Here is a 27,670-nt window from a genome sequence, read left to right on the forward strand (position 1 = left end):
TAATTACGTTCCTTACGTTCAAAATCTACCTCCAAAATATGGGATGGCAAAAGGTCAGCACACTGAAGGAGGGTGGGAGGGAAGGGAAGGTTATTTTTATTTGAATGAAATAAAAAAATGTGGTTATCTTCCACAGAAGCCTAAGAGCAATCAAATAATTATAAATGCCACCAGATCCCTATAAAATGCAACTATCTCTGGGCCACAGAAGGAACTACTTTCATTAAGCAATTATGAGAAAGTAGAAGGAAAGCGTCTGCTCTGTACCCCAGCAGGCCTCAATTCCAAATATTCTAAGATCAGCTTAAGAGCTAGCATGCAAATTGGGAGGAAAATTTCATGTGTGTCAGCTTTTCCTTATTTTTTTTTTAGAATCAGTGGGAAGTTTCTCACTGTAGGAGTATCACAGCTAATTCAATTTATACCTATACATATGTTAGCATAATACACTTTTTGAAAGTGGCAGCTTTCATAATCTACCCTTGATTCAGCAAGACATTTTTATTCCAGGATAAAGTGTTTCAGTTCCCCAAATTCAGCCCAATCTTGTTACAAGTCAGAAGTATTGTTCTGTGATTTACATAAAAGCATTTCCACTGAACTAAGCAGCAACTGACAGATCGGGTAAATGGGTTCCAGATAACATTTAAATAGCTGTGCTAATTACACCACACAGAGATAGGAACATGAGCCCTTACTCAAATCCTCAGAGTAACCATCCAGAACACTGAAGAGAGGAGAAAAAAAACCTAATAGTGCAAGTCATAAGACAACATGTAAAGGAATTTTAAAAAACCCAAACATTCTGCATAAAGGACGTAATCTCAACTAATTAGATGCCATAATGATCTTCTCACAATCTGTTAGAAGAGACTAGTAGTTAATAACTCCACAGATTTCCTCCAATCCTTTCACCAGGAAGGAATAGCAGTTTCTAAGTCATTACTGCTCTGTCATCCTGGACCACTGCCAAGAATGCAGAACTTTGGGACACCTGTCAATTAACACATTTTACTGAAGGCAAGCTCGTCTTCCAAGTCTATTAAAAATTAGTGATCACAAAAAGCAGTCAGATCAAAACACTGCAAAATTAAAATTACTAGTGACTTCTTGAAGGACAACAGCCTTCAACAACAACAACAAAAATCACCAAGAAGTGTGTGTGTGATGAAGTGACTATGTACACACTTTGCTAACAGATGATGGAACAGACCTTTTCCATCCCTACCCTCCGTGGCACAGTCATACATACAAAAATGACTGGTGACCTGATGGACAATTGTGTGCAAGAGTCAGATCTGAAGCTTTTCTCTAATCAAAGCTTTCTGCAGGGGTTCTCAGTCTAAGTACAGGCTTTTCATTGATTTCCCTTTATCCCCAGGATGAACTACTTCTAACTCAAAGTTGAAAAATATGAAGCTATGCACTGAACCAAAAAGCCCAGGTACCATACATATTAAAACATCAAGGCAGAGGTGCAATTACAATTTAAAGAAACCAAAAGATTTCTGAGCAAATACAAAAATGGAATTTACCTAAGTTCAAAGATGATAGTAAGTTCTGAGGGAGATGAGGAGGAAATGGAAGAAATTAAGGCAGTCACATGAAAACCAAATCATCAGCTGTCACTGACTTAAATCTGGTTTGTCCAAAAATCAAAGGGTATGACCAAGGAAGTTCTAGATTCAAAACAGTAAAATTCCAACCAGAACAAAATAAACCAGAAGGCGGCATGCACTCCAACACAGGACTAAGACATTCCTATGCTTTCATGCCAGTCTTCCACCTACTAATTCCAAATACCAGCACAAAGCTTGCAACAGTTTAATACTCCAGAAAAAATTAAAAGCATCAAGGAAGAAAACTGAAGTTCACACTGCAAACTTTTTTTGCACTGAAATCACATAATACAGGAAAGAAATTTTTAGTGTACAAACTGTGGTATTGCCTAATAAAATAGCAGTGCACACAGAACAAGTCAGAAAGGCAAAGCAGACCAAGTATAGAGCCCTTACTTTAGAATGGCCACCCTTCTTCCTGGCAACTGTTCTGCAGTTTCACTTTCCTTGGATTAAAAAAAAAAAAAAAAAGTGTTTGTACCTCAAGGTCTCCTCTATGCATACCCAGTCATTTCAGGAAATAGGACCCTGAACTTCATTAAAGCAAATAATTACACTGTCCTACTTTTCTGGTAACTTCCAATAGTTCAAACATGGGAATTTCTGCTCTGTTTCATGAACTAGGCAAATAATTGGAAAGAAAGCATTAACACTTTTTGCCTTTTTTTTTAACCACAGCTTACCAATAATCAGAATCCAAATTTTAAAAGTCTCATGTAACTACCAAGACTAGCACAAGCTCACAGAGAAATGACTGTCAGGTACTAAATCCTGCAATAAGATTTAAATGATGTCCCATCATTCCATATTTTTGATGAGCACTGCTTGATAAGCCCTTGCTCTTTCTAAAGGCTGCCAGTTAATACATATGAAAACAAAGAAGGAACTAACAGGAAAGGTAAAGGGAAATGGGTATTTTAATTTATTTTTTATTTTATTTTTTTAACTATTCCAGGTGCTGAAATAGGATTTTAAGGAGCAAATATTCCTAGTGGTTCAAATTAGCAAAAGTGAGTATCAAATTGCAAAGCAGATATCAACATATATAATTCAATCCTTCTCTCTGAAACCCTACCTGTATTTGATAAAAGGCATAGTCTGAAGCTAAAGATAACACAACCCAAACATCTCCTGCATTACATCATGTATAATTGCTGTAAGGAAAGCCAACAGAGAGTAAGCATAATGCTGATGTCTCTCAATCACTGATCAAGCTCTAAAATTTGGGGGATTTATTTCATCCAGCTTCGACACCACTCTCTTTCTACTACAAAGGGAGTCAGAACAAATTACCTTAGGCTGCATGCCTGACTTACAACCTTCCTTGCTAATGTTAAGAGATCAGGTATGCCCCAGCTTGTTAAACTACACCTACTTCTCCAGAGTCCCTTGTTCCAACCAGAATTCCTGATGCTGCCCACCAAGATCTCCTATATCCTTACAAAGTATTGCACCTGCAGCAGTAGATACAGTCCATCTTTCACAGAAAAATAAAGGTCTTAAATTCTTTCATCTGTCCCATAAGTGTATTTCGGGGCTGAAAATAGCATAAGCTGTTCATGCTTATCTTCTAAATTAAGCCAATGAATCCTGGCACAGGCCCAGTGAAAGGACATAACATGCAAGAGACCACACCACCTAATCTACACAGCAAAACCTGCATTTGAAGTACCCAACATTATCTTTTTAGCCCTGAAACCAAAACAGACTGGTAAGAACAAGCATCACTGGTGACGTATCTTCATTCTTCCAGTTTTCTTCCCTTCAAATGATGAGTTTCATCTGTTGGATCTTGCTGACCTTGGTGATAAATCTCAATGAGAATTACAGGAACTTCTAAACTGATGGTTATAAACCAACTTTGGTTTGAAGGGATCTCTGGACATCATTTAACCCAACCTCTGGCCCAAGACAGGGCTAGACCTGCCTGGTGCAAAGCTCTGGGAAGAGTCTGGCTTCTTCTAGACATTTCCCTTTAGGTTGTTGAAGATCACAGCTAATTCCATCCTCAAAAATTTTATCCAGAGTGAAGGAACCTAGCTTTCAGCATCTTCCTATATGTCAAAGTAGGATCATCACCATCCTGAAACCACTACCTGAAAAGAACAGGCCTAGGTAGGCTCAAATGAGTATTTATCCAAGAGGAAAAAAAACCAGATCATTTCATTGTGGATGGAACTAAAAGCTTCTAATAGAATTTGTGGTGAAAAAAGTCAGCTATCGCACAGTGGGCAAGATTCCCAGGAAATATATATATATGAACATTTCTGATAATGAGATCAAGGTGTCATATCTTTGAAGGACAGTATGAATATTTATTTCAGTCTCGTGGGAGACAGACACTTCAGTGAGACTGTTTTTCTATCCTCTTAGGAATAGTGCTTGAAAATGAAAATTATTTTTAACTCATGTTTGAAGTATCTTTTATTGTGAAAACTTCATTGCCACCTAGGTCTCCAAGCCCAGGGTTTCTAGAACAAGCCAACATTCAATTTAAGATAAATGCAGGATGCAAATGAGTGAGGCAATAAGATACTAAAGAACAACTTCTGCAGAAGTCTCAAAACCCCAAGGATTTTTGGACAAGCTACTCATGAACTAAGAAAATGCACACTGCAAAGACATGTAGTGCTATCAAATATACAGGCTGGAGAAAAACATTAAAGCATCAGTTAGCATTTGTATTCTTCTAACCTTAACAGGGGGCTTTGGAAAACAAATGTGTTTGAAGACAGAACCGAGGCAGTTTATCAGTGGTGGTGTGATGCTGCTCAAGCTCTCAACCTTCATGGTGAAGCACCTGTGCTCCTGTGTCTCCCTTTTAATAAGGCACCTCTACAAGAGAACTATGAAGGATCTCCTTTAATCCCCACAATATTCTAGACAGGTTTAAAGAATTTCTTCTGAAGCTGAAGCATGGCAGACTTTGGAGGGTGCAGGATTCAAGTGCATTCCCCAATACTTTATTGAACACCTGGGAGTCTTTCCTGTTACTACTGGATAGGGTGAGACATTTCTACCACCCCTAATCTTGAGATGCCAGCTCTCTACCCAACACATACAGCTTCTAAAATGGGACATACTGTTACAGCTCAGATACAGAGAATGTTCCAGAGACCTTGCTCTTCCCAGTACTCTGGTTCTCAGTTTTACCACAGTTCTGGGTGAGGAAATCTTCTTGTTACCTGGTCAGCCAGGTTCAGATATGACACCAAAAAAAAAATCTGTGTCTTTTGTCATGATAGAAAAAAAACTACAAGACAGGAAACCATAAGAAAAAAAATCAAAAGTACAAAAGAAAGAAAACAACAACTAAAGAAAACCTCCATGTGTTATCATATTAACAGTAAGCCCACAGTTTCACAGTCAGATATGAGCTGAAAAATGGCTGGTCATGCCTGACCCCTTACATCTCATACTGGGCCTGCCCCCACTTCCCAGCCTCCTCCCTTCCACCAGCTCTCAGAGCACACAGTGAGTCACTGAGCCATTGATCCAACTGAAATCAATTTGGTTTTCCTCTGGAGTTGGTTTTCAACTCGGATCACCAGGCTGATCCAACTCACCATGGCGCCATGCAATTGCTCTAACCCATTCACAGGAATCAGCAGTCAGGAAGTGAGAGGCACCACATCTCTTGTAATAGCACAATCTTAAAATAAGCAGTAAAAAAAAAAAAAAAAAAAAAAGATCTTTCTATTCATCTGACTTGCTGTACAATCAATCTGAATCTGATCAATCTTCCTAAACATTTCTTGGTAATATCCATTAAATAAAACCTTTCTGTCCAAAGGGGGAAAAAATACCAACATGCCATCCAAAATAAAATAAGAAATATGTATGTTTTTTCCCTTCTCACTAATTGCCTCCTCACCCAAAATATTCTGGCCATTCTTCTTAATTGAAATAAACATTTCCTCTCCTTGGAGATGATAAATTCTGTATTAGACCAGATGTCATCTCCTGCACTTGACTACCAATAATATTTCAACAAATGTAAAGATTATCCATAATTTTTCTACTAGTTGGTACTCAGTTCACAGTTCCAGACTGTATGCAGCCTCTCCTTGTCTATTCTAACTCGTTTTGGATATCAGCATGCAGAGTAACATACATTGCTTTTTCACAGGCTCACAGTTGCAGACACAGTGACAAATTTAACAACAGTGGCAAATTATTTAACCCCAACAGTTCCCATTCCAGGAAAATGCAGCAATTCAGCATGATTTCTCCCAAGATTTTGGGTTGCCATTTTCATATTTAAAAGCAATTAGAAACTCTTTGCCTCGCCTTTCACCATCAAGTTCCATGCCTTCCAAAATTGTTATACTGATGTTGTATTCCCTGTTTAAATATGGATGGCATGCTTATAACAAGACTCCTTTCCCTATGAGGAGGCTCCTTTCCCTCTTTTAGCAATTCTCTTTCTCCCATAGTACAACATGGAAGAAACCAGGAGCCTGTCAATTGCCCCATTCATGTGACAATCCTTGCAGACTGTATAACCAATGCTTTAGGTGCAATCAAGAGAAAACAACTGATGATCATTTTCCCTGGATGAACAAGACTTTAGAAAAAAAAGAAATGCCTGGATTTCTTTACAGATCATAATTACAGTAGACGGCCATTAACCTGCTTACCTACCCTTAATTTTTTTTAAATGAGCTCATCTTTCTCCACTTCATTTTTCTCCTCCCTCATCCATTCTTCTCCCAGACTGCAGCAATAACATGCTTTTATTCTTTCCTTTTGACTGCCAGGGTCTTAAACTAATTATTAATTGAGAATGTATCTAAAGGATCTGAATGAGAAAGTTGGAATTAACCCAATTGCCTCTTTCCCCCTTTTATTTCGCATATTTGAACACCAGGTCTACCTGTCAGCACTGCTGAAAACAGCAAATGTGTTGTTTTCCTTTCAAAGGCAAGTCTGCTTGGGCAAAAATATGCAACAGCAAAAAACAACACGGAAAAAAAAGCAAGTACCTGGAAAAGGCCTCAGCATTGAGTGAAAGCCATTAGCAAGCAAGCTGTCTACAGTGAAATTCTCTCAACAACTTTGCTGTTCTGTAGGAGAACCCTGCAGCAAACGGCATCCTGCATTTAGGAAACCAGACAACTGACACTTCATCAAAAGGCTTGTCCTTTAGAGAGGCTGGAACGGCATGACCCCACAGTGCCTGCTGGTGCAGAGCTGGCTGCTTGCACAGCTCAGACTCATCTTGTTTCCAGTTGTTAAATTACATTAAAGGACAGCTAAAAATATATTAAATATTTTCCTATTACTTTTCCATGTGAGCAACTGCTATAGTTACAACAAGAGTAATGTCCAGGCAAAGGTTTAGTAACATGGGGGGGTGGAGGGGAAAGTCCAGGAATCCCTCTAACAAATTCTTGATCAAGGGCTTGCAAATGTAGAATTTTAAATTTTTTTTCTAATTTTGCTGAACTGAGGCATTTCTCACAGTCAAAAAAGAAAAATAGTTACATTTGCCAAAATGGTCAAACAGATCTGAGCCACAGTTTTAACTCACTTCCACTGCAAATTTTTGCAGTTTTTTTCTTCCAAAACACGCCAGAACTTAGCAGTCTACCTGTGACACCTAAATTCTGACAAGCTCACATTGATATGCCCCTGTTAAAGATTACCCACAAATGAAAAACAAGGAAGACTCGATTGGAAAAGCCGATAATCAAGGTTTAAACACTTCGACAAAAATGAGTGTTAATTGATGAAGGATCTCCAGGTCTCTATCGCCATCTAGCGAACCCTGCCCGCCGCTATCACACTGTCCCCTCCAAGGCGCTCCCCGAACACACAGACAGGATAAACTCTGCTGGATCCAGCCTGCCCCTGGCCGGGGATGCAAGGCTTTGTTACATTTCTATTCCCCCCCCGAAGGAAAACAAAAATCAAGCACTGGCCCGGATCTCTCTACAGCTGACCGAAGAGAACTGAGCTTTTATGGATTATACTGTCACAGAGTCATAGAATGGCTTGGGTTGGAAGGGACCCCAAAGATCATCTACTTCTATGATCTGGCTTTTTAAAAATGGCTTTTCCACACCCTATTTAATACTTCTGCCATCAAAATGAAGTGAACATGCCAGGTTCTGCTAATACAGTTCAGAAGTTCACTAATATAGTCACACAAGTTTTTGTAATAGCCATGTGCAATTACAAGTATTTTTAGTCACCATAAGGAACCCCATGGCAGCTCCACTGCTTTTACTGCACCAGCATCTCCAATCCACAAAGAGAAGTTAAGAGCCCAGGAGAGGTGGTACTCAGCACTTTGCACCAGGTGCTTGAATCCTCCCACATCTTCAGGGGAAAGGTTGTCAGTCACACAGTTGAAAAGCAACCATTTACAGGACTCATCAAAACTCATTCTCACCTACATTAAAACTTGATGCTAGGATGAGCTTTAACAACTTCAACATGAAATACATATTTCCCACTTTCAATTATTCTGCTAAGACTTACGATTGAACTGTAATTGTGTTAGTGCAAATATTAAGTTCAGTTTTCATCCCACACAATATTTTTCCCACTTAGACTTCTACAAGCCTACCTGCATTTACTCAGGTGCCCTTGACAACAGTATAAAAAAAGGTATTAATTGCACATCAGAAAAGGCTATTTAAATTTAGACCATAAATTTTCCATAACAGTTACTTTTTAATTAACCTTTTCTCACAGAGAACCCAAACCTCCAGATACTTAACATTTACTTCTTTTATATTAGAACTGAGTGGTAAGAGGAAACCTATGAATACAAAGACTAATATAAAAATTTAAAGTAATGTTTTTCCAGATCAGATATTTCAACTTAAAACAAACAAACAAACAAAAACACCACATTAAAACCAGAAAACTAAGATGTCCTCGTGTCATCTTCTGAGGCAAAAACTCAAATGTGTGCAAAGGCTTGGCAGAAGCCAGCACAAGTCCAGCACCACCAGAATTTAAGAGGTAAGAAATCTTTTCCAACCAGAGATCAACTATGTAAGAGAAACCATCTCTAATTACTCCCTAGCACATTCTGTAGCACCTATTTAGGATTTCCCCATTTCACCATCACTCTGGAACATAACGCAGGAATACAGAATTTCACATAGTTATCTCATAACTGATACATTACAGACAAATGTGAATAAACTCCCTGTGCAAAAAACAAGTATCTCAACAGAGGCCAAAAGCTTAAGTATCCATAGAATAGCAGGTTTGTGGCAGGTGGTCCATATCACACATGGAGATCATTACAAAAAAAAAAAAAACAAAGCAAAAAAGTAGAATTCGTCGCTTTTAAAAGCTGCTTTGCATGCCAGCCTCATAGACAACATCAGGTTGAATCTTCCATCAACAAGCACAGTGTCTTATTAAAGGAAATACTAACTCTGAATTCACATGGCTGCATGGCACATTTGCAGTTACCAAACTGGGAAATTACTTCTGAGTTAAACAGATGTGTAAGGTTAAACAAAACTGCTTACATAAATTGGGAAGACAACAAATGTAGGATTCTCTCTAGAGAATTGTTTAGCTAGGAAGATAATTAAAAACAAAGATGTGTTACCAGAAATAAAACACCCCAATGCAGCTGAGCTGGGAATTGTGATGTGGGTGTGCTCTCACATCACAGGGAGGATGAGCCTCTCAGCAGGGATGTGACCTCATCTATCTCTCTGATCAACAAAAGGTTGACCAGCCATCCTGACACAACTGTTCCTGCCACCTTTGCAGACTCCTGCTTGGAGGAACTAATATCAAACATCATTATGTTTTAAGACAATGAATGTATATCAGTGGTATGCTTTGGATCATTAAAGATTGTTTTTCTCACAGGGACAAAACTGATGTGGTCTGTATTGAGCCACCATCCTAACCAACAGCAAGAGTAGTTTGGCCTATAAAGTCAAGTGAAACTCTTACAATAAAATATGAGGCTAATGAGAAACTTTATTTTAAGGAACAAAGGGTTTCCAAAAATAAGCCCTGATACATAATCCATTGGCTCCACAATTAATTTGCCCTATCACAAACTTTAGGGTTTCAGGAAGTCATATCAGGGCACAGCAGAGTCTGGCTACAAGCAAGCTCATCCAAAGCTGAAGCATATCACTAAATCAAAGACTAGACCATCAAGCAGAACTAGAAATTCATGGAAAATTAATTGAATTTCATTCCTTGAAAATGAAAGAAACCCTGATTTTTTTTTTATTTTTTTTTTTTTGCTGTCACCACAATCTGGCCCATTGAAACCAAATAGTTTCACAACAAAGATAAACTTCAGAGTTCTGAAATCAAAAACAGGTTCAAGAGCAAAACCATTCTTGTATTCAGTGAAAAAAGCAGGTGGCTCAAATTCAGCCTTTTTACATGTGTGGATAACCTGTTTAATGACTTACCTCTCTCCCTTTATGTGTCACCAAAGCAGCCAAAGGCTTGGCATAGAATCTGCTGTAGGAAAATCCCAGGCAGCCATACATGCTGTTAGCAGTGAGTTTCAAAGCTTTCTGTCTGATATCATACTGAAAAGAAACACAACCAGAAAAATGATCCCACCACAGCCATCAAGGAACAGAACTTAATGCTCACAATTACATTCACAGCTTTTTTATACAGTCTGCAGCAGTGATGGGCTACAAATAAAGCACATTACAATCACTGCTCACTACTAATCATCTCTATTCTACAAGGCTGATCAGGGCACTTAAGGGGAGAGGGGGAAAAATCAACGGAGTCCTATAAAACACACCTGTAAATAGAGGTCAGGATTTAAATCTGGCTGTTTCATTAACTGCTTAACTTGGCGTCTTCTCTCCACCAGTTTCCTGATTTCTTTAGGCAAAATTCCCATTTCCAGAGATGGGTCTGGAAGCTCTGGAATTTCTTCCTCTTCTTCGACCTGTGAAATGATCACTGCTGCTTATCATTTTATTGCTTGAAGATTAGATTTTAATGCATTAAGTGAAAAGCTTGGTGGGGAAAAAGCCCCAAAATTCTACAGCTTGTGCCAATTCCTGCAGAGCACCCAAAGCACAGTTTAGAAAAAGCATGAGAGGGTTTTTTTGCAGTGTTTAACTCTATTACTTTGCCCCTGCTGGGGGACAGGGCCTAAGTTTGTTTCACTCTTGCAGAAGTACAAAGAAGGCATGGACCAGTAGCAGGAAGGTTTTTGTTTTTTATCAGAGTGTGTGTTATGTATTTTTATATATATATATTTATATACATATATATACATGTATATATATACATGTCTATATATATATACATGTCTATATATATGTATGTATATATATACATATATACATATATATATATAAATCCAGATAAATAAATAACACACACACATTCTCACTCTTAGGTATATATAGATAAATACAAAAATATAAAGTGAAGTACACACACAGGAATACTTTCTGTGCTGAAAAATCCATCAATTTTTTATCATCATGTAAGTACTTCTGGTGTTCAGACCTGTCAAAAGGAGCATGTGTTCTGTGGAACCGATACTTTGAATGACAAAACTGACAAAAGTAGAACAAAAAATCCACCCCAAGCAACTCTTGATTACAGCAAAACAACATAGCAGAAAGGACACACCTTCTTAGCATGACTAAAGAAACGGCAAAAATGGAAAGGTATTTCAAGCATAATGAAAGTGACAGAAATGTGCAAAGGAAGGGCAATACAGACACGATCAGGTTGGCAAGTTTAGTAAAGCAGTCTGAGGAGAACTGTAACAAGAAATTACACTAAAGCCTGATTAAACATCATACAGTGAGAGAAATCAAAATTAGCTGCTTCAGGTTGAAGAACACTTCAGAAAGCAGGGAAAATCCAAAGATAACTTGAAGGAACTTACTGCCAGAACTCCACATACTTGTCTCCTCATTTCTGCTACTGTGTTCATATTTCAGTTGCTACAGGACTAACTAATTCAAACCTGTGAGCTGATACCAGTTAAAAATAAAAGCCTCTGCTTTAACCTTTAGACCTGACCAGCTCAATGCTTCAGTTTACAACACAGTTCCACCAGCAAGTGTTTCAGCACAGCTGAGGAAATGAGACTCTCCAGCCATGGATAAGCCAGAGCCAACACAGCTGCTTATAAAACAATATATCCAACTGTACCTTCAGGAGGTTTTTCAGTTGTGTTTAACATAGCTTAAACACTATGAGTTTTCTTGAAGCTGGTGCCACAGCTCACAGTCACAACATCACCCTCCCAAGTCACACACTTAATTTTCCTGATGTCTACTAAGGTTTGAGCTCATAATCATATTCTTTTTTGTAGAAAGTATGAGACTACCTCCATCAGGTATATCTGCATAAATATACAAATAGCAACTTAATTTCAGGAAGCCTCTATCAAGCTAGGATGAAACGAGTAAAAGGGCTCAGAAATTGCTAGGGTGGATGCGTGGCTGAAAAGGGTTACAGAGGCTCAGTAAAAATCTTGTTTGATGAGGACACCAAGAATAGATGGAAGAGAGCTTACCAAGATCTCGTAAGAGTATCACAGAAAGGAAGGTAACAGACACAAAATATTCTAGAAAGTCCCAACCCACAAATTGACATATAGATCTTTAAACAACAATCACTTTTTATGTGTGAAAGGGGACCAAAAAAACAGTGAAAAAGAACAGTTTCTTAAGGAGCTGATTCACAGAGAGCACTCTGAAGTTAAGACAGTATAATTTAAGCCACAAGTTAAAGCACTCAAACCTCTGCCCTTTTCTGTGCTTCTGATGACAGTCTCTGCACTGTGGTGAAGCAGATGTTGAACTCCTGAATAATCGATGGGTACAAGCTGTTGAAGTCGAGAAGCAAAATAAACTTGTCATAAAAACCTAAAACAGAGTTTAAAACAGAAGTCATAATTACTCAAGTCTCCCAGAGGACTTCATACAACTCCACAATTAATATTTAAGTGACAGTAATACATTGTACCACATTTCCATGATCTAAATCCCTTCAAGCTGAGATGCAGCACTGCCCTTTACAGAAAGCTGTCAGAAGTGGAACGATCCAACCCCATTAACTCACCAGAGTTGAACAGATACCTTCTGTGTTACTATAGGACACTTGTACAGTTTTCCCCACACAGAGGAGAAACTGAAAGAAAACTTACGTGTCCATTAGACAATTATACATAAATGTACAGTCCTAATCCCTCAAAAGAAGCAATTCCACAATCAATGTTGGGAATTTTATTGTATGCAACAAGATTCCCCTCACAACCACGACACCAAACTCCCACATCCACAGAGTCCCCACTGCAGTCTCTCTGTATCAATACAACCTACCTGTCTTTAACTTCATTGAAGAAAGAAAATTGCCACATCTTACCGACTTTGGGTTCCAAGACTAAGCCCCCAGCATATGCTGCTTTCTTTTTCCCTATCTTTGATTTATTCTGATCTTCAAAATCTTCATCTTCATCCACCTACATGTGGCATTTAAAAAAGTCATTATCTAGTCGCTAAGATTTCTGTAATGTTAGAGGAGTTATTTTTGGCAAGTCAAATACAAATTTGGGAGCCAGTGCAGAATTCCTTTTAAAATATATGCAAAATAGGGTGTTTTCATCATGATCCTTACTAAAGCTCTCTACATGTCAAAACAGCATTCAAACCAACTCTGACAGGAAAAAAAGCTGCTAACAAGAGATTACAAAGACTTGAAAGTATTGTTATCATTCAACATGGTACCAGAATGCCTTTTACAATGGGCTGTAAAAGTCTACACTATGAAAAAAATCAACTCATGACCCAGAAGTGGTATGATTGCCCAATTAAAATGTTGGTGTTGCAAACAGAATGGCTGGGCTTGAATAAAACAAATAAAAACATTACTACTGACCTAAAGAATATTCTGTTATTTGTTATGTTGTAATAAGAATTCTTCTCCCAGTTGTTAATTCTATTCTGAATAATTTAGAACTCCAGTGCTACTTTGATGCAACAATACAATCAACAGAAATCATTGCTTTCAAGTTTTCTGTTGAACTTATTTAAAACTAAAAAGCAATATATAGTGAAATACAAATACTTTCTCAAATTTTAATTTGTTCACTAGCAAACATCTAGATATTTCTATAATTATTATTTACAATGGTATTAGACAAAGGAATTTTTTTAATACCTTTGGATATTTCATCCATATAACAATTTTTTTTAAATACTGTTCATCAAAATAACTAAATGCAAATATTAAACAACACAGATTGTCTTCTTTACTGTTTCCCCACACAGACAAGTACTTAGCTTATTTTAATTTTAAACTAACAGAACAACTGAGTTTTTATATATCTGTGCTGCAATCGAAAAGCTGTTACACTGTCCCACTCTCATTATGGATTCCACACAAAACCAATGTTTTAATTAAGCATATGCTGTACCCTTAAGTTATATCTGAGTTATATTTGGGGTTCTTTGTGTTCCCACAGAACAGTAACATACAGAAGATGGAAGAACATTTTTTTCCTTTTTCTAAATAAAAATTTTTAGGAAGAGAAAAACTGGACCCACCGGCTTTGGTGGAGGCTTTTTGAAAACTTGTTTGTCTGGCACAATGTAATCCTTCTCGTGAAAGGCATGAAGCAGCAGGAACTCGTTACGTTCAGATCGTCCACCCATCATTGTCCTCGACTAAAGAGGGGGTGAAAAGAGAACTCAGAGCAAAGCACAGAGAACACTGACAGCAAAACTCAAATGTGATACTTTTAAGGAAATTTTACATTATTACTTGATTAGAACATTCAACTCTCCTCGTCACAGCAAAAAAATTTAACAGCATTGTACATTCTAAATTAGTGTTTAGAAATTAAACCCAGCAAATCAAACACAGAAAACATGGAACTGTTTGGAGGGGACAGTGGAGAGGGGTGGAAAGAAATAAAAATGTACCATGACATTCCCAGAGATGTTTGTTATCTGAAGAGCCAGTGGCAGAACATTCAGCTCACACATGATCTGGAGAATGAACCTGGCATCTGTCCAGGTGTTTTCCAGCATGAACAGTAAGCGAGGAGAGTCACTGGGGAAAGAAGGGGCATGGCTTAGCACAGTAAAATCCATCTCCCTTGTACTCTGTAGGCTTTAGACCTATGTGCTATATGGAATACATGGTATCTGTAACACATGACTGATGAATTTTATAGCAATCTCTTGTAATTGAAAAACCAGCCCAAAACTCAGGCTTGCATCTCCTGTTAGTGTGCCTACACCAATGTTCCCACAAATCAATTTGCCTCATACATAATAAGCCACCACAAGCAGCTTGAAACATTATTTTATCATGTTAAGACAGTATTTAACTTTTCAAATCCCAGTATGCTAAGTCAGCATCCCCACAACAAACCAAGTAAGCAAATGTAAAATTTTATGTCAGGGAATCAGCTCCTCTGCTCTCCAGAGAAGGATTAAAATTCCCAATCAGCAACGCACCTGTACATATTTGGAATCTCCTCTGGTAGAATTGTTACCTTCTCTGTTTTCAAAATCTGATGGACCAGTTCAGACAAATGGTAACTTTTGCAACGAATTAGTTCTTTAGCAGAAATTTCCACATCACAGATCATTCGACCGCAGGCAGCATTCCTTTCAGCAAACCCTCCTCGGCCCTTCATCATTTTACACAAAGAGAGCAAACACAAATAAAATGAAACACACAAACACTAACAAAAAACATCTACCCACAGTGTATGTTTATAAGACTCAGTCAAGTCAGTTGGTCACTAAGTACTCGAAAACTCTATTAAATATCACTAATATAAGGACTTATAATTATGCCCCAAAGGAATCCATGGTACCTTTCACTGTATGTAGATATTAAAAAATAGATACTTAATTTTCACTACTGGTTATACCTTAACTCTTAAACTATCATGCTTTTTTTTTCCTTCAATCATCAGAATAGCCCCAACAAGAACCTGGATGTGGATTTTGTCTTTCTTCCACATTTTTTTGTAATAACCTCCTTCTATTTTTTGTAATAACAGCAGGATGAAAAAGTCACAGAACCACACAAAAATACCCAACTTAGCCTCCAGGAAGAACAGGAACAGGCAAGAACACAGCCATGTTCAGCACTTCAAGCTTCAGACATTGTCCTCTGAATAAATATGTAATAACTACAGAATTATTAGCTTAGCAGCTCTCTATGGGATGATTCACCCATCAATCCAAATTGCTTCTTCTCATTTTACAGTTACAGCAGACAAAGACAGTTACAGTAAAGACTATTGCAATTAATCTGTCATTACTATCATCTAGTTGAGATAAGTAAACTAAATTAGCCTAACTTGAACATCAGTTTATCCTATTACTGTAATAAAAGTCATATAAACACTCATAATTTCTGATCTGGGACCCACGAAATTCAGTATGACCAACAGTCAAAATACATCAGTGTCACGTTTACAATTCCTCGGAAAAACTAATTCATTTTTAATCACATGCAACATAAAGGGACCTAAAAGACTTAAGCAATCTTATTACCCCAAGCTTTGGCATATTAGACCTCCTCAGTCGACCTATCTTGGACCAGTGAGGGACTTTGCACAAATTAATTCTTTGAAGCAGCACTTCCAGATCAAATCCATAAATATTATGACCCTTGAAGCAGAAAAAATAACAAAAAAGGTTACAACAAATGCAAATTGAAAGACTTACTTTCACACACTCAGTATTCCTTTGCCCTTTGTGATTTTTTCCAACTAATTGATGGCATTATCTCTCTTGTAGAAAGCACTTTCTAAGAGAACGTTCATCAACAGAACTCATTAGTCTTAACACTAACAATGCTGTTCAGTAGAATACCAAAATCAGCTCTGCAACTGGCTCATTGCACACACAATACAGCTTCATGCTTTGATACCAGAGATTAGGATTTAAAGGTTTCCAGAAAAATCCACAACATTCTTCATAGAGCATATAAGCTTAAACTAAGAGTAATTCCTTTCTTCTCCACCTTTAAAAGTCACAACAGTGGCATCAAAATACCGTTTTTTTTTTCCTTTGACAGTACAACAGGAACAGCTGTTAAGTCTGGGTAGGAACACCTTGCAAGCAGTATTTACATATCAAAGCACTCCAGCAATATTTTAAACAGTGCTAAATACATTTATGACACTGCTCTGTACCCTCAGCTGAAAGCAAAATGCTGCCCTGAGGAACATGAGCCAGCCACCAGGAACTGCAGGTCCACTCCAGCAGGTACCTCTGTGCAGTGCAAGACTGTGCTGTAGAAGCAGCTCCTTAAGATGGGAGCAGCATTTCAACAGCACTAATTAAACCAGGTGCAAATTGAACTGCACTAACACAGCTCTGCTATTTTCAGGATAGGAGCTCTCACACCCCTGCTCTTGGCATCTTCAATTTTAAGCCACTGGCTGCAGTGCTTCTTCTGATTCCTTGCCATAGGCACCAGGAAGCTTAGGTCATAGGGCAAACACTGGATAGCAGCTGCAGTGAGCTGAAAACATCAGGCACTGACTGCTCATTTCATCATTTTCCCATCACTTAATTATTTGTATCTACCTACAGAAGTTAGGTAAATACATACAATCTAACAAGTTGTATGTAACCAACCTCAGACTTAAAACCAAATTCAAATTGTCTTCAGAATTTTATTATGTGAAAATTAGTACTGCATATTAATTAAACATAACCAAAAAAAAAAAAGAAAATGAGTAATTATAATAAACCCTCAGCTGCCAAAACAGTAGAAAGCATAAGAATGCTTATTGCAAAACTTCTCTCAGATCTCATGGATTTGTATAGATGGTTATTTTGATTTACAGCATAAACACAAATTATATGAGCATCTGAATTGCAACAGAATCTTAAGTATACCAAGAGTTCCCATTTTTCTAGAAAACCAGAGTTTTTTGTTGTGTTTTGTCTTTCTGAGTAAAGAAAAAAACCTCAAACTTGTTTCAGGTATTGTGAAAATACTGCCTATTTTAGCTATTATAGGAAATAATAGTATGTATAAAATGCTGTCAGGGAAAATTCCGTATAATCTTTGTATCAAAATATACCTGCTGTCTCATAAGCAAACTCAATTCATAAGGCAGTCTAAGACAAGCATTAAAAAGCCTCTAAGGGGACAAAAGAAAAAGAACAAAGCTGACCAACTGACAATATGCTTGAATTAAACTCTCAAAGTCTCAGAACTACTCACCACAACAACGTCTGGGTCAATTTTGTGAATCTTCGCGAGGAAAAATCCCAGCAGTGTTCTCTCTGTTGCAGCAATCTCTATTTTAGCATTCTAAAAGGAGCAAGAGAGCACCTGATTTCAATGACCCAATAAGTTTAAAATGGAAGCATCTCCTCTCCCCTACCAGTTACAAGACAATAACAAAGCACCACAGAGTTCTGCTTTTCCTTCTGTAATTCAAGGATTTTTTTCCTCACTCCTATAGACATTGGAAAGCTTTTCTCAGAGGCTTTTTCCCATTCTGCTTTTGAATGCAGGTGTGATATTTTAAGAGCCTCATAAGAATCAAGCACACCAGGAAAATGTTCCATATGCATCTTTCACTCACAGACTTTAAGATCACACAGAAATAGAGGAAAAACAAAAATAAGTTACTTTATTATTCTGCCAGCTCTCCCACCACCCCTTAGAAAGGACATCTTCTAAATTTTGATAGACTTTACTCTCCAATAAAAGAAACAAATTCTCCCAGTTTCCTATGAGTACAGTCAGGTATAATGAAAATTAACCACAATTTTAGCCTCTTTGCAAAATCTTGCCAACTCTCCTGCCTAACACTGCTCTACTTTAAGAACACAATTAGCAGCAATACTGAATCACACAGAGCACAAACCACATTTTTACAAGCAACACAGAATACCTGGATTTAAGTTTGCAGAGTGGAAAACTAACTAAATAATCATTCCATTCCTTCAACTATTTCTCTTCACCACTTATCAAAAGCACCATAAAGTTCCTATTTTATAAGGTACTGCAATCAAAAGGGTATCAAAATGAAATTACCTTCTTTTTAATGGCTTCTTTGAAGTCGTAAGGAAAAATGCAATCACTCGGCTTGGAAACAGCTGCAAAAAGTGATATTTGTATTTACATACAAGTTCCTAACTGTTCCCTCCCCACAAGCACCCATTCACAACAAAGTGAGCTGAGAAAACTGACCTCTGATTCTGAAACAGCAGCTTTAGTGTATACTGTCTTTAAGATAACCAAGTAATTACTAAATTAGTAATTAAATTAACCAAGTAATTACTAAAATTCCAAATTACTAAAGCATTAACAAACCTGAATCAGTCATATTTGAGTTATCATTGGACATTAAAACTATGGGCCACAGCTCCTGAAGGGCTTCCTCTCACAAGCATTCAACACCTCATCACTTCCAGCCAGTGTCTGAACCTCAAAGTTTAGGTGATATTACTGCAATGACACTGCTGCAAGATTTTTTACCCTAAGAAAATTTGTTTATAAATAATTCAGTTTAGAAGAGCTGAATAAAAAAATAATTAAAGTGACGGTAAATTAATTGTTTAAATCAATGGGCAGAGAAAACTGGAGTAAAACCAATAAAAATTACAGGAAACTGTATAGAGCAGGGTTATTTTGCATTATCTCAAATTAAGATTTTTTAACTTAAGTTTTCAATAAAAAGTCAGTAACCAGTGAAGTTACAAATGGGGAGAAAAGCCTGTCAGAGTTGAAATTTTGTCAGTTGTCTATTTGAGGCCATTTTTGCTGTAGTGACAGAAAGAAATAAAAATTTAAATAAATAAATGAATATTACCCCCCCCAACAACAACAAAAAAATTAAACATAACAAAAAAGGAAAAATCCATGGAGTTAATAATTTTTCTACTCAAACTGTTCCAAGTACATACCACAGAAGTGTGTTTGAAAAGGAGGCTGAGGTGGAGCCTTATCCAAAGGAAATTTCTGATGAACCAGAGCTGCAAGAGCCACAACCTATACCAAGGAGATATAGAACACACAATTTCATAAGCACAATTAAGCATGAGCACTATCCATACTCATTTCTTCCATCCTTTAAGACTTCCTCATCTCTTTTCTCTTATTTCTCCAACAGATCTTTCTTATTTTAATTCCAACTACAAGTAGTTGAAAAGAAGTTATCAATTGATCTCAAGGAAATAAAATAGTACTTGCTCATAAATCATTATAAATTTGAGAGAAAAAATAATTAATTTTGAAAAGCTTCTACTTTTATCAGTTTTTCTTCTGAATCCGACCAGAGCCCACGATGTAAAGGATTCCCCATGGAGTGCAGAGGAGATGTGAGCAGGGCAGAGAAGCCTTGCCTCAGGAAGGGCTGCCCCTAAGCAAGCAGTCAACACTGCCAAGAAGCCAAGAGGTTTAGTGTTTGGAATCCAGAAGCTTTAATGATGCTTTTGACTGCTTGGCCTGGCTCCCCAGACACTGATCAGGAAAACCCAACAAAAAACAAAGCAGAAAGGTTTTAAAGCATCTTGGCAAGCTGAGTCCTGTTGGTACCATGTGTATGTCCTGTTACTTTGGCCAGAAACCACTTATTTTCCATACCTCCACCCAAAAAAAATTAATTCACCATGAGGAATAGTTCTGCTTGAAAAATTTGTCAACCTATTGGTCTTCAATTAATTAGCCAGAACCAACTCTCCTATCCTATTTGTGAATACTAAATCTCTTCTCCCATTAATGAGAGTTATGTTAAAAAAAAAAGTGCCTAAGTACACATTGTGGTCTGCAGTCCACAACTGAGAGTGGCCACCTACATCTCTCTTCCTTTCTGAGGAAAGATCTTACAGCAGAATAGCAGGTGCTCTAAGACCAAATTCTCATTTTAAAATAAGTTTTATTAGCAGAAAAGCCTGGTCATTTTACCTATAACCTATGATTAGCTGTAGCTTAGTTAATTAATTAATACTAATTCATTAACAGCTGTGCTGGGGCAGTCTCACTTATGAGACACAACAGACAAAACAGAAGGCTTGAAAACATACATAGGATCCACTGTCAAAGTAAACATTCTCACCAAGGAGGCCCCCTAAGCCAGAGTGAGACCCCAGCAAAAATTTCTTTGAAAAGCCCAGAGCAGAGAAACTTTTCAACAGTAAATATATTTAAAACATGTTTTATGAGGATCTTCCAAGCTTAGGAAACTTTTAGTATATGTCAAAGAACAAAATCAAACCAAAACGACTTGCCTCATTCTGGTGAGTCTTTGGGTTCTGAATGGTCTTCATGCTGAAGGACATGACCACCAGAGGAGGAGGAGGAGAAAGCTCTTTAACCACATTCACCAAGCCAGGCTTCATGGCCACAGCCTCCACTTTACACCAGCTGACTGGCTGATTTGAAGGCTCTGTGGAAACAACACAAACCACCTCCATTCTTCTGGAAACCACAGACAAGGCTTCTCTGATGGCATTGCTGCACAGAGCACATCCTTCAAATGTCTTGTCCTGGTGGGATAGTCCAAGACATACACTAATCCTGCCCAGTTTTTGGTAACTCCCTGGGCCCTGACTTCCTAGTCAACAGGAGCTCCTCAACACCAAATAAAAAAAGAAAATGTTTGGATCAAGGTCTGCATAACCCAAAAAATTCTTCAGGAAGCTTTACACAGAGTCATCTGTACTGGTATCAGTGCTGTCAGTGACTGAGCGAGCTGCTGAGAGGAGAACCCCCTGGTGTCAGCATTCACACAGCCAGTTCTGCACTGGGAGTGCCCCAAGGAGACTGCAGCAACAGATGCAGCTTTTATCCAGTATGATCAACATCCCTATGTTCATGGGAATATGCAGCACACATTGAATAAAGGCCTCTTACCAAGCCAAAATAAAGCAGCATGATCACCTCTAAGTGCTACATGCCAATCATGAGGCAGAAAGGATTTAAAACTAAAACAGCTGCACACCACAAACTTCTCCAAGTGCCAGGAAAAAATAAATAAAAACCTAATTCACAAACAAAACAAAACAAAAAAAAAATCTAGCGGCCCTTTGTTCTCAAAAATACATATTTGCAGAAAAAACCCCAAATCTTGGTTATCAAGAGCAGAAAGATGAGACATTTTCAAATCAAGTAAGTTTAGCTCCATATACATGGCATTAGGGTATGCATCAAACAGCAGCTGCTAGGCCCTGCACAGTCCTCTCTCATAGGCACTGAAAATTATAATCTCATCTGTACAGTGCACAACTTTATAGGTATTTGTCACTCCAAAAAAGGAAGAATAACTTAAAATTTGTACTAGATAATGAAAATGAATCCAATAAATTGCAAGGTTACAGATAATGAAAATTAAAGCAATAAATTGCAAGGTTAATGTACAAAACGATAATTCATCTGTACAATTTAAATTTCCCCTATTCCCCCCCAGTCTATAATTGTATGTGTTTCCTGGTAACCAGGTATTTCACATGCAAACCACCATACGTGGATTTTTTATTTCCAGCCAGCAGGGTCCTTTGATCTTCTGATTCATCAAGAGAAGTTCCAGGCTAGAGGTGTTGGTTCCAAAGACATGTGAGAATGTTTGTCCCTTCAGGTCTTGGGGAAGCCGAGGGCATTCAGCCTAACAAGTAACAGAGAGCAGGGAGTCATTTCACCCCACAGAAGTCTTCAAGGTTGACAAACCACATTCAGACAGCACCTTCTGTACTGAAATCACCCTCATGCCCCACAAGCAAAGCCCTAACCCAATACCCTACAGTAATTGAGGAAATCACACCATAGACTCCACTTAAAATATCAGGCTGGCAATGTAAAAACACACTGAAGCTTAAGTTCTTCATCCACACTGGATACATCAGCCAAGACTACAATGTTCAGTGACCATTTTAATACAGAAACTGCTCACATTGTAAACTTAATTAGATAAAAAAACAAGGTATGGTATTTTATCAGATTAATTATACTCACTGAATATTTAACTTCTAGGTATTCAGATTTTGCTGGTACGTCTGGAATCTCAAAAGCGTAGTATTTTTCCACTTTCTATACAAAACAAAGGTATTATATTTTCAGTATCGCCCAACTGAATATTCATTCTGTCCAATAAGAAAGCTAAAGAAAAAAAGGCCAGGCAAAACACACATTTCCAATATCATGGGCTTGATCATATATTACCAATTCTGCAACTCATTACAACCAGCTGAAGACAAAAAGAATATATTAGTGCCTGTTTTTAATCTCTAAATGTTTTCTTAGCATCAAGAGTTTCTACAGAATTGACTTGCAAGTATACTAACCACTACCAAAAAAAAAAAACACCTGGCAGTTAGGCAAACTCAGAAATATTCTTTAAATTCACAGCTTTAAGACATACTCATGAGAACTGGTGCCCGCAGATCACTGCAAAATCCCAAAATGGCTGAGATGGAAAGGGAACTCCAGGCACTGTCTAGTCCAGCTGCCTGCTCAGAGCTGGGTCGATCACAGTGGGCTGCTCAGGGCTCTCTCCAGGTATGAACATCCCCAAGGATGGGGACTCCACAGCCTCTCTAGGCAACCTGTGCCAGTGCTTCATCTCCCTTACAGTAAAGCAGTGTTTCAGGTTCTGAAAAATTTCACTGTTTCAAATGGGATCTGTTGCTCTTGTCCTCCATTGGGCACCAGCAAGAAGTCTGCCAGAGTCATTTTCACTCATGCTCATCAAAGATTTATAAACAATTAAAAGATATGCACTGCCAATCCCTCACCCTGAACCTTCTCTTCTGCAGGCTGAGCAGTCCCAGGCTTCTCAGCCTCTCCTCACATGACAGACACTCCAGGCCCTGTAACTATCTTTGTGGTCCTATTGTGTATTTGCTCCAGTAGTACACATTGTTCCTCACACAGAGGAGCTCAGCTGAACACAGCACTCCCCAGGCGCTCACCAGGCTGCAGAGGGGAAAGAACCAGCTCTTGACACTGCTGGTAATGCCCATGGCAGCCTTGTCCCCAAGGCCACAGGGCTGGCTCTTGTCCAACCTCGTATGTACCAAGATGAGCAGGTCCTTTCCTCCAAGGCTGCTTTCCAGCCAGTCAGCCACCATCATGTACTAGTGCCTGAGGCTATTCCTGTCTGCATACAGGATCATTTCCTTTGTTTTGTATTTGATGGGATTCCTGTAGGTCATAAGATATATCCAGCCTGTCTAAATTCCTTTGACAGCACATCCATCTGGTATATCAGCCTCTCCTGGTTTTGTACTGTCTGCAGACTTGCCCTGTGTGTGCTCCATGCAACCACCCAAATCATTAGTAGGATGCTCAGCAGGACTGGATCCAGTATCAACCCTTGGGGTACACCTCTAGGGACTGGCCTCCACCTGGATTTTGTGCCAGTGATCACAGCTTTGAGCCCAGGAGGGCAGCTGGTTTTCAGTCCACCCCTCTGCCCACTTCACTAGCCCCTACCTCATCATTTGTCTGTGAGGATGCTACAAAGCAGTCCATCTCTTCCCAGAAGGCTACCAGCTTGGTGAAGCATCATTTTCCCTCTGTGAATCCACACCAAACACTCCCAGGCACCTTCTGACATTGGCCAGCTCCCTCTGCACACAGGAGTGCATCCCATCAGATCCCACATGCCTTTATCTGTCCAATTTTTTTAAATGTGCCCTAACCTGATCCTCCTCCTGTGAGGACAAGTCTTCTTTGCTTCAGGCTTTCCTTCTTGTCTCTTGGCCATCAGAGACTGCTAAAAGCTGGACTAAGCAGTGAAGACCAAGGTGAAGAAGACATGCAGTATCACAGCTTATTCCATGACCTCTGTCACCACATCTCCAGTCCCTGTCATCAGCACTTTTCTCCAAGTCTGCCTGTACCTACAACAGCCTTTCCTACTGGTCTATGTCTCCCTCACTAGACCCAGCTCCAGGTGGGATTTGGCTTTCCTTTCTCCACCATCATATCCCTTCCATTAGCCCATCCTCTAATCCTGACCAGCTCTTGGCTCACCTTCAGGCAGGGCTCCATGCAATCCCACTGCCCTGATCCACAAAAGGGCTTCCCCCTCCTTGCTATCCCAGCCTGTCTTAACCACATCCTACCCCACCATGTCTATGATCCCAGCCAGACTTATTCCTGTAACTGCACACAACTCCTCCCTTTATACTGCAGGCTTTTGTGTACTAGCACTTCAGCGAGGAACCCAGGAGAGATGATTTCCCAACCATCTGCCAGCTTTTATCACATGCTCACAGCAGATCATTTCTGTGACATTACTGTATTTTTCATTTAAAGTGACTTAGGTTTCACTAGAAAGCAGTCCAGTTTGTTTATCTATCTCTAACTAAGTTAAACAAGTCTGAAGTTAAGTATCACTTCTGCTTTCCTCAAGAACAATAACAATTTTCTACAACACAGTTTGTCTGTTTCTAAGAATAACTACTTTCATTTTCCAAATTATTACAATATCCTGTGCAACAGTGCTCTGGCACCTGCTGAAATGCCATGCTCTACCACATCATATTGCCCTGTAGTACTTTACAAACCATCTGCACCACTCTTACATACTGTTATTATAACTATGCTAGCACATTACTTTACTACAGGAATTCCTAGAGGCACCTTAAATTAAAAATCACATTTCTCACTGGATAATGCACTGTGTTCACCACTTTCTATACAAGACTCAGCATAATATGCCAGTAGAGAAAGTTTAATAAGAAAAAGCAAAATCACCATAAATGGGAATAAAATTTTAAAATTAACAAAATACATGCACAGGTAGACAAACTCGAATTATTGAGTTATTTGGTTTGGGGGTTGGATGGCTGGGTTTTTTTTCCTGAAATTAACAGCATCATTAATAGTTCCCTCAGGGTGCTACAAGAGGTGTTGTTGGAAGCTTGTTACTTCATGAGCTACTGCAGGTGTAAGGCTGCAAAGCCCAGACAGGAGAGGAGAGGGACCTCTGCTATAAATAGGAGGCAGACAAATCCAAAAACTCCTATGGCATCAACAGTTTCATGGAAACACAAGTGTAACATAACTTGACAGAAGAGCACCACTATGAAGCCAGATCAGCATTGCAAATTAACCATGCAAATGTAGATCTGAACTGCTGAGCCACAGTAGCACTAACAGGAGCAGATCAGAGCTGTGACATAATAGATGGCATATATTGGCAATAGATGGCACTGCTTTTAGCACATATCACTGGTGCTCCCCCTCCTCTTTTTTAAATTTTAATAAAAACCTCTCAGGCTTCAAACAAGTTCTTGTTGCAAACTAGGATGAACATAGTATAAAAATAGTCAGCTGTAGTGTTTCATCTGCGTTATTGCACAGAGCTCAGCTCAATTACACCAGCGTCTGGTCATAACTCAGTGAATGAATGCTTGCTGCAGAATAATCTGCCCTTCAAGTGGCCCTTCAGAGAGCAGAAATGAGCAGCAGTGATTAGCTGCTAAGTTCCTAAGTGGAGTAAGGCTGCTTTCAAATTGATTTGTGAAGACTTGCTAACTTGGCAGCAGTGCAACCCATTGAAGCTACAATTAGCAGCAGGTGCAGCAGGAAATGATACGGCTTAAGTGTCTTCAAAGGGACAAAGTTGGGTGCTGGCAAGGCCAAGAGAACAACCTGCCTCAGTGTCTCCAGATCATCACAAAAAGGGATATTCTGAATAAAAGAACTCGGTCAGTAAAAGACTGTCAGGGATGTCAGTAACCCTCCTGATTTCCAGCTAATGATGGAAGATAAGTGGTTATCAGTTTCACAGAGCTATGCAAACACTGAGACTTCACATTACTCTGAATGCTTTGCTCACAAGTCTCACCTGAGCAGCACAGCCATTTGTTTGAAGTCTTTCAAAACAACCCTTAACAGCACAGCACTGAACCACTGGCTGCACATCACAGAGCAGGGGAGATCTCCTAAAGCACATCAGCCCTTTACCTCATAAAGTCACAACTGAGTGAAGATCGCTCCTTTGGAGCATTCCTTTAGGTGAATGCCACAAACCATTTCAATTCAGAGCCCTGCACACCCCTATGGACACACAGATGCAAGGGCTGTGTAACAACACCTCGTCTCTGGTGGTATGAGTACAATGAAAAGGAGGTTGATTGTGAAAAACAGAGTCAGGTATATAACCAGGCAAATTCAGGTATCTAAGGGAGGAACAGAGGAAAAGAAGGGCACAGTAATGGGACAACCCCATTACTTCTACTATTATCTTGCAGAAAGCACAAAGTCTCCCTGCTGCAGAGGTGTAAGCCTGGCCAGACTTGGTGCCACTTGTTCACAGTCAATTTTGTGTAATCTGGAATATCTGAGTTACTGTTACACTATCTTTGAATACTCCTCCAAGGACCACACTAACAGCCCTGCTCTACCATCCTGTCCTCTCTCTTACCTCCCATATTACTACTGCAATACCTTCCTACTGTCTCCAGTTCTCATTAAACCCTCCCAGAATGCAGTAACTACCAAAATTAGCAGAAAATTACACAATCAAAATAAAGCTGGATAGCTTTTGTCCTTTTAATAAAACTCAGTTTACTTAAGAATTCAAAATAATTTGAAATCTTACTGTTCAGAAACAATTCTGGAAGGTTACTTCAGAGCTTCCCTGTGCCAACTATCCTGCCTAATTTATTCATGAATTAAAAATTACAAATTCACTCTTTTGCTAAAACTCTCCTTTAAATAGCTCTCTGGCTGCTCATCCCCATTTAATGTTTCTAGAGTCTTATCATTATTCTTCACTTTACTAGCTAAAAAAAATTAAAGCTCTTTCACAATCATCCCTGGTATAACTGTCCTTTTGTCTCATCCTTGTAATTGCCATCTTTTGTACCAGTAGTCACTTGAGTTAATCTTTCCTCTTTCCTTTCACCCTTTAATGAGGGTGATCAAGTGTTACAATATTTAAGGGAAAATCTTAGTCTTAGTGCTCCCACTTTCCCACTCTTGTGTTACATCCAAGGACCCCACATGTGCTGCAGCCGTATGTCCAGACAAGACTGTTGGGTCTTCTGCCCTGAGTTCTGTGTAAGCTCAGTAAAAATTTGACAGGTTTTACCTTGATTTTTAAGAGCCATCTTTGA

General features: G+C 38.8%; 1 protein-coding gene and 1 non-coding gene across 2 annotated transcripts in view; both read right to left on the minus strand.

The window, feature by feature from the left end:
* POLA1 (DNA polymerase alpha 1, catalytic subunit) overlaps positions 1-27,670 on the minus strand; it is a 183,980-nt gene that overhangs the window by 141,959 nt on the left and 14,351 nt on the right. Inside the window, exons 13-26 of the mRNA XM_030961744.1 lie at positions 22,554-22,628; positions 22,068-22,206; positions 20,834-20,991; positions 19,511-19,595; positions 18,639-18,700; positions 17,817-17,906; positions 16,130-16,246; positions 15,077-15,252; positions 14,537-14,666; positions 14,159-14,278; positions 12,978-13,074; positions 12,354-12,478; positions 10,381-10,530; positions 10,031-10,153 (exon numbers count right to left, since the gene is read on the minus strand). Of these exons, the coding sequence (XP_030817604.1) occupies positions 10,031-10,153; positions 10,381-10,530; positions 12,354-12,478; positions 12,978-13,074; positions 14,159-14,278; positions 14,537-14,666; positions 15,077-15,252; positions 16,130-16,246; positions 17,817-17,906; positions 18,639-18,700; positions 19,511-19,595; positions 20,834-20,991; positions 22,068-22,206; positions 22,554-22,628 (1,647 nt within the window). The remainder of the gene's footprint in view (positions 1-10,030; positions 10,154-10,380; positions 10,531-12,353; positions 12,479-12,977; positions 13,075-14,158; positions 14,279-14,536; positions 14,667-15,076; positions 15,253-16,129; positions 16,247-17,816; positions 17,907-18,638; positions 18,701-19,510; positions 19,596-20,833; positions 20,992-22,067; positions 22,207-22,553; positions 22,629-27,670) is intronic.
* On the minus strand, positions 12,636-12,766 carry LOC115911884. Its single transcript, XR_004061314.1, has one exon.

Source organism: Camarhynchus parvulus, chromosome 1, assembly GCF_901933205.1.
Source record: "Camarhynchus parvulus chromosome 1, STF_HiC, whole genome shotgun sequence".
Taxonomy (NCBI): domain Eukaryota; kingdom Metazoa; phylum Chordata; class Aves; order Passeriformes; family Thraupidae; genus Camarhynchus; species Camarhynchus parvulus.